Genomic DNA, 6,820 nt, shown 5'->3' with positions numbered 1-6,820 from the left:
CTCGCCCGGGGCGGAGGAGGAGCGCGACCCCGCGGCCACGCACCTGCTTGTTGGCCTTGAGCACCGTGCGCAGTGTGGTGATCTGCTCCCTCTTGGTGCTCAGCAGCGACTTCAACTTGAGGATCTCCTCCATGAGCGCCTCCCGGTCCTTGTCCGCGGCGGGGCCCAGCTCCTGGGAGGCCAGGCGCTGCCGCGACAGCTCCGTGGTGCGGTCCACAGCCGCCTGCAGGTGCCTGATCTGGTCACGGATGATGGCGATCAGGTTATAGATGTTCATGGGCTCCCGACGCGGGTCACTCAGGGGCGAGGGCAGGGAGGGGCCAGGCGAGGGGCTGCTGTCCCCCGCCCCGCCCTCTGTGGCTGGCGGCCCCTTGGGTAGGACGGGCGAGCGGCGCCCGCGGGCCTCAGGGCTGCAGTGGCCGGCGCCGGCCGGGCCCTCTCGGTAGTAGTCCAGCACGACGCGGGTGGGCGTCTCGTTGTTGCACATGCACACGTGGTGGTAGAGGTTGGCCAGCTCCTCGCTGAAGGTCACCAGCTCGTCCTGGGCCACGCTCAGGCTGCCCTGTGTTTCACCCGCGACGTCACTCACCTTCTTCAGCTCTGCCTGCAGCCGGGCCAGCAGCTCACGGTCCTGGCGGCTGGCCTTCTCCAGCAGGGAGACCTTCTCAGTGAGCGCCTGGCTCTCGGCCTCGTGCTGGCCCTTCTCCTCTGCATGCCGGGCCTCGCCAGCCTCGTGCTCGCTGCGCAGGGCTTTCAGCTGCTCGCGGAGCTCACCTGCCTCTGCCAGAGCCACACGGTACTTGCAAGCCAGGATCTCAGGCCCGTCGATGTCCACCTCGTAGTAGTCACCATCCTCGTGGCTGTCGCGCTCCTTCTCGCTGTCCAGCGCCGTCCGCCGCTCCTTGCCGGCCTGCAGGCGCCGCAGAGCGCTGAGGGTCTCTGTGAGGCGGCTCACCTCCTCGCGCTGCTCCGACAGGGCTCCCCGCGCCTGCTCCAGCTGCTTCTGTGTGTCCTGCAGGGTGGTCAGCAGTCCCACCTTCTCCCGTTCCATCTGCAAAAGCACAGGAGGCCCGTCAGCAGCCCGCACACAAGACCCCGGGACAGACCCAGTGGTGACCTGCCTGTGCCACAGCTGTCATTCTGCAGGTCTCTGCGACGTATGCGATGGGGGTGCCACATGTGGGGCCTCGATGGGCCCTCCCCTGCCTGGAGGCTTGCAGAGCTGGGCAGGCCCCTCCTTGGAAAGTGTGGCAGCCGGGGGCCGGGTCGTGGTGCAGACCCCGAGACTCTGCCCTGTGCAGGGCAGGAAACCCTGATGTGACGCATCCGTAGGCTACAGCACGGGAGGCCGCACGGGGACCCCGAGAGGGGGCATGAGAAAACCTGGGGGACCTGGGGCAGGCCCAAACCGCCCCCTCATCATCAGGAACCTCCTTCTCTGGGCACCTCCCCTGCAGCGCCACTTATGGTAACAACGTGGACTTCACAATAAACACTAGGAACTAGGAATGGGGGTGCACAACATCGACAAAAGCCCAGCATCTGGCCAACACCGTGGGGGGCAGGGCTGGAGGCGGAGACCGAAGCCCCGGGGCTGCGACGACCCTGGCCGCCCCCACCTGCATCAGCTGCTGCTTCAGCTTCTGGATCTCGGAGATGTTGAGCTCGCTGAGGAGGTCGGACACCAGGCTGGGGGAGGGCGGGGCGAGGCCCTCCTTGGAGGGTGTGGAGGTCCTGTTGTCCAGCGGCAGCTTGGCCAGGCCGCCGTGCTCGAAGCCGTTGGCCAGGGCCTCGGCATCGTCGCTGAGCTTGAGGCCCTCCAGGGAGACGTGCAGGTGGCTGGTGTAGAGGGAGTCGTTGATGCTCATGTAGTGGGACAGCTCCTTGCGCAGGCTCAGCTTCTGCTCCCGCTCCGTCTTCAGGGTCTCCAGCGCCTCCTCCAGCTGCCGCTCCGAGATCTCCTTGAGCCTGATGGCGTCCTCCAGCTGGCTGTTGAGGTACTCGGTCTCCTCCTCCAGACGCTTGATCTCGTGCTTGAGGCCCTCAAACTCCACCTGGAAAGACAGCGACACTGTCCTGCGCCCGCACGAGGGGGAAGCATCGTGCAGACGCCACAGCAGGGGCTGGCCGATGCTCGGGGGCTCTGGGCACGAGGTGCACACACACACCTGGGACCCGTGCACCTGCTGTCGGCAGAGCCAGAGACGCGACGGACACCAGGACACAGGCGTCCCTCTGCACGTGGGTCGGGTCACTCAGAACGTCACCACACACACACTGGCTGTACGTTCTACAAAAGCTACTCAACGAACACGAATAGTTGGTTAAATACGGTAAGACGCATCAAACGCGTACGCGGTGACCATCACTTCCAGTCCTATTTCCAAACAGAAGCACGACCGCGCCCACGGAGGGACGTGCCGCAGCGCTCCCGGCACCCAAACCCGGAGGCACCCCAGTGGGAGCGGAAGACAATCCAGAGTCACACGGACTGAAACCATGTCTGCGGGGGACAAGGGAGGTGCCCGCAGTGGGGGCTCAGGGCCTATGGGACATTTCTAAAAACACTTATCACTCTGGTATATTGGTGCAAGAAATAAGGAGCAAACCACTTAGATGCAGGACTGACTGGATCTTTAGGAATCACGGCCCAGGGGAGGGGAAGGCCAGGGAGGGGACTAGACGCCACCACCTGCCTCAGTTTCCCTGTCTCAGGACACGTGTGCATGACCGCTGATGCACACAGTGTCGCAGCAGGCCTGCTCTGCAGGCAGAAGCAGGGGCTCAGCACCTCTGTCTTGCTGTCGACACACACACATGGGCCCAGGCCTCCCCAAGCAAGATCTGAACCTCCAGGACGCTGAGGTTTGGGGCTCCTGGGAAAAAGGTCCCCCGGTCCTCAACCTGCAGAGCTGTGGCCCCTGCAGAGGTAGGCGGCAGAAGCAGGCCTTCAGGGTTACCACGTGGGCGTCCTGTCACCAGTGGAAGTGATCCTTCTCACCCCACCTGTTGTTGGGGTAATCTGAACGCAGCAATGAGAGGTCAGACCCCTCCCTAGTGCCCCTCAATGCCCATGAGCTCTACCTGGGGGCCACCAAGGCCTGGGACCACACATGGACAAGGGAGCGGGCAAACCTGAGGCAGTGGGAGGGATGGAGCTGGACACCCCTCGTCTTGGGCTCTGGGTGTCCCCTCTGCATCACCTTCTGTATTTTTTTCCACTTTTGCTGACCAGGACACCTTAGCCAGGCCAGCAGTCAGCCAATTCTACAGGCAGAGACCTCATTCTCGTGGTCCAGGAGAGGCCAGGCCCTGCCACCACACCCCCCAGGCCACAGCAGTGTGTGCACGGCCCTGGGCTCGGCTGTGGGGAAGGAGGCAGGGAAGCGCCTGTAGGCCGCAAAGACCGCGAAGGGAGGGACGGGCCGTAGCCCAGACACTTGCCTGGTTCTGCCTGAGCACAGACACCTGCTTCTGCAGGCTGATGTTCTCCTCCTCCAGCTCCGAGTAGTCCTGCAGCAGACGGGCCTCTCGGAACTTATACTCCTTGATGTCATCCCGCAGGCGGCCACGCTGGGTCTCCACGTTCTGGTTGATCTGCCGAGAGGAAGGTGGGTGTGGGCAGCTGGCAGTAGCTGGTCCCACCGGCACTGGAGGCCACGTAGCTGGGACTCAGAGCCCACATGGAGCCTGGTGTGGCCACCCAGCGGGAGCCGCGGCCCGAGCAGTGTGCTCTGGGGGCGAACCGTGCAGGGTCTCAGCCTGCTCTGACCCCTGGTTCCTTCATCTGTAAAATGGGCTAAAAGCAGTCCTTCCGGGGGCACCTGGGTGGCACAGCGGTTAAGTGTCTCCTTCGGCTCAGGGCGTGATCCTGGCGTTATGGGATCGAGCCCCACATCAGGCTCCTCCGCTAGGAGCCTGCTTCTTCCTCTCCCACTCCCCCTGCTTGTGTTCCCTCTCTCTCTGGCTGTCTCTATCTCTGTCGAATAAATAAATAAAATCTTTAAAAAAAAAAAAAAAAAGCAGTCCTTCCATCACATGCTGCAGCTGCTCGAACAGCCCAGCGCCATCTGACCCAGCAATGACCGTCCTTGGCACGCACTCTGAGAAGCGGCAGCACTAGTCACAGTAGCCAAATGTGGAAACAACCCAAAGCCCGCTGACCGGCACACAGTTAAACGGCACGTGATACATTCATACAGCAGGTGTCGTCCAGCCATGAAGACTGACGTGACACACCACCGCGTGCCGTAACACGAAGGAACCTGGAACCACTACCGTGAGGGAAAGAAACTAGATACGTGGTCACATACCGTGTCATTCCACACACAGGAAATGTTCACAACAGGCCAACCCGCAGACACAGAAGGCGGAACATGGGGTGGTGGGGAATGAGCACTTGACACGGTTTCTTTCTGGAGTCACGGAACTATCCAGAAGTGGATTTGGGACGGTGTATAAATCTGTGTACAAATCTGTGTACACGTGAGGTGAGCTGTAAGGGTCGCGGATTATAGGAGTCAAACTGCTACCTTGAGGACTCAGGTGTCACAGACCTGATGTGAGCTGCCACCTGGTGCCCTAAGCCAGGACCTGGCTGGGTCCCTGGACCTCAGTCCTTGTGACATTCTGGGCCGTCCTGCACGTGACGTTTTGCAGCTCCCTCCTGCACTGTGACACTGGAACGATCTCCAGACCTGGCCAACGCCCCCAGGGGGAGGGATGACCCCTAGACAGAATACCTCCCACCTGTTCCCGTTTCCATTTGGTGCCCCCAGACCAGTGCCACCCCTCCGGGCCTCCCCGCTCCCCGCACTGCCGGCACACTGGCCTCTCCACTGTGCTGGGGCTCCGCAGACAGGACCCCGGGTCTCCATGCAGGTGCACACACAACAGCAACACCAGACTGCTAAAATGCAACAGGCCAGGGAGAAAGAAGGAAAACAGGAAAGCAACAGAAAGGGGACGTCATTCCATAGCAAGAATTGTCATTCCTGACAATTACTCACTACATGAGTCTCCGGCTAAGTGACCCGAGGCGGTGGCCAACAGCGGGGACACAGCACGCGACAGGCTGGAGAAAAAGCAAGACTCACCCGGAAAGCAAAACTCCTGCTGAACAGGCAGAAATAAGCACAACGGTACAGCCCGAGAGGCGATGTGAGGAAACAGTCACTCACTTCCGTGGACACGTAGGGGCAGCTGGAAATCCCTGACAAAGCTCCACGCACAGCCACAGGGCTGGCCACCACCCTTGTTTACCGCCCGACCAGTCAGGGTTAACATCAGCGTCCACATGGCGAGGCCCCCACATCCACGTACTCAGGCAAATGCCAGTGTAGATGCCACCATGCTGGGTACAGGTGAGAGTGACATTCAGTTCAGCTCTCTGAGTGAAGCACAACACCCTCCATGATGGGCCTCCTCCAATCAGTTCAAAGTCCTGAAGAAAACACTGGAATTCTCCAGAAAGAGGAACTCTGTCTCCAGACCCCATCGGACTCCGGTCTCAACATCAGCTCTTCCCTGGGTCTCCAGCCCCTGGCCCACCGCCCTCACAGGCACACGAGCCAACTCCTTACACTCAGTCTCTCCCCCTGGTGTGCAGCTCTGGAGAGCCTCACTACTACCACAACCACTGAGGGATAAGAACCATGACCGTGGCCTTCCCCCACCCACGTGGCTACAGCAGGCTGGGGGCTCCCCACCTGTGGCTCAGCCCACCCTGGCCCAACGCACCTGCTCGGAGCAGCTGCCACTCAGCATGGGAGGACACGGGAGGTGACACAGGGAGCGTGGCCATGAGCAAAACACATGCCTGTCCTTCCAAATGGGCTTTATTTAAAGCTCAACAACTCCCCTCAAAAAGCGAGGGACCCTGAGATGGACAGAAAGAGGAGGTAGCAGGGGAGCACAGGCCAGCCTGTCTGCCCGCCCCAGGCCTCGTAGACACTCTGCACCCCAGAAGCTGAGCGCCAGGCTGCATGTGGGAACCCTGCTGAGCTGTAGCCGCACACAGCCCGGTGCTCGACCGAAGCAGAACTCCCAGCCTGCAAGACCATCCACGGAAAGCGCACACGCCGCCGGTTCCGGCTTGCCCCGAGCGTGCGCTGTTACCCACGCCCACGGCATTTGCTGACTCCCATGAACACCAAGCAAGTGCCTGCTCGTTCCTCTGCCAGAAATGTCCTGCCAATTCCGCCCTCTCTCACCTGGGGTGCAGGAGGTGCCCAAACACGCGTGGCATGACCTGACATGGCCACTGGGTGGGGTGGAAGCCAAGGCCTGAAACCCGCAGCTCCCACCCTCCAGACTGCAGAAAGAGACACGTGGGGCAGCTTTCTCCACAGCCAGGGCAGACTCAGCCTTCCCAACTCAGGGTGACGGGCCCATGGGGAGACCCATGTCGGTCCCCAGGAGTCACATCCCACCTTGCTCCATTGCCACAAATGACAACACAGCCTCCCATCATAAGCACCCGGGCTGACGAAGGGCCCGGGGCCCCGGGGGTAGGGAGGTTAGGGGCGCCAAGCTGTCAAGTTGGCCCAGGACACCATGGGGCAGGTGAGGGCACTGTCCGCTGACGTTACAGAATCCAAACGCCTGCATTTTGGTCCCACAGCAGACACGGCACCTCCACCTCGCACACGCCCAACTCTGAGGGCTCCAGCAAGCTCCAGCGGGCCACCGTGTGGTCTGGTTTTCCCCAAAGTAAGCCTCGATGAGGGGCACAGACAGCAAACACGCGACCCCTGCCCCAACAGGGTGCAGGCCAGGTGGAAAAGGTGGATGCACGGGGACCTCAGCTTCCCTGTCGGCA

General features: G+C 61.6%; 1 protein-coding gene across 3 annotated transcripts in view; it reads right to left on the bottom strand.

Moving 5' to 3' along the window:
- BICD2 (BICD cargo adaptor 2) overlaps window positions 1-6,820 on the bottom strand; it is a 53,250-nt gene that overhangs the window by 16,780 nt on the left and 29,650 nt on the right. For all 3 annotated transcript variants that reach the window (XM_040620375.1, XM_040620374.1, XM_040620376.1), the window contains exons 3-5: window positions 3,445-3,597; window positions 1,620-2,054; window positions 44-1,051 (exon numbers count right to left, since the gene is read on the bottom strand). In XM_040620375.1, the coding sequence (XP_040476309.1) occupies window positions 44-1,051; window positions 1,620-2,054; window positions 3,445-3,597 (1,596 nt within the window). The remainder of the gene's footprint in view (window positions 1-43; window positions 1,052-1,619; window positions 2,055-3,444; window positions 3,598-6,820) is intronic.

Source organism: Ursus maritimus, unplaced genomic scaffold (assembly GCF_017311325.1).
Source record: "Ursus maritimus isolate PB19 unplaced genomic scaffold, ASM1731132v1 scaffold_34, whole genome shotgun sequence".
Classification (NCBI taxonomy): domain Eukaryota; kingdom Metazoa; phylum Chordata; class Mammalia; order Carnivora; family Ursidae; genus Ursus; species Ursus maritimus.
The sequence above is the reverse complement of the archived record's forward strand: the minus strand, read 5'-3'. Positions and strand labels throughout refer to the sequence as shown.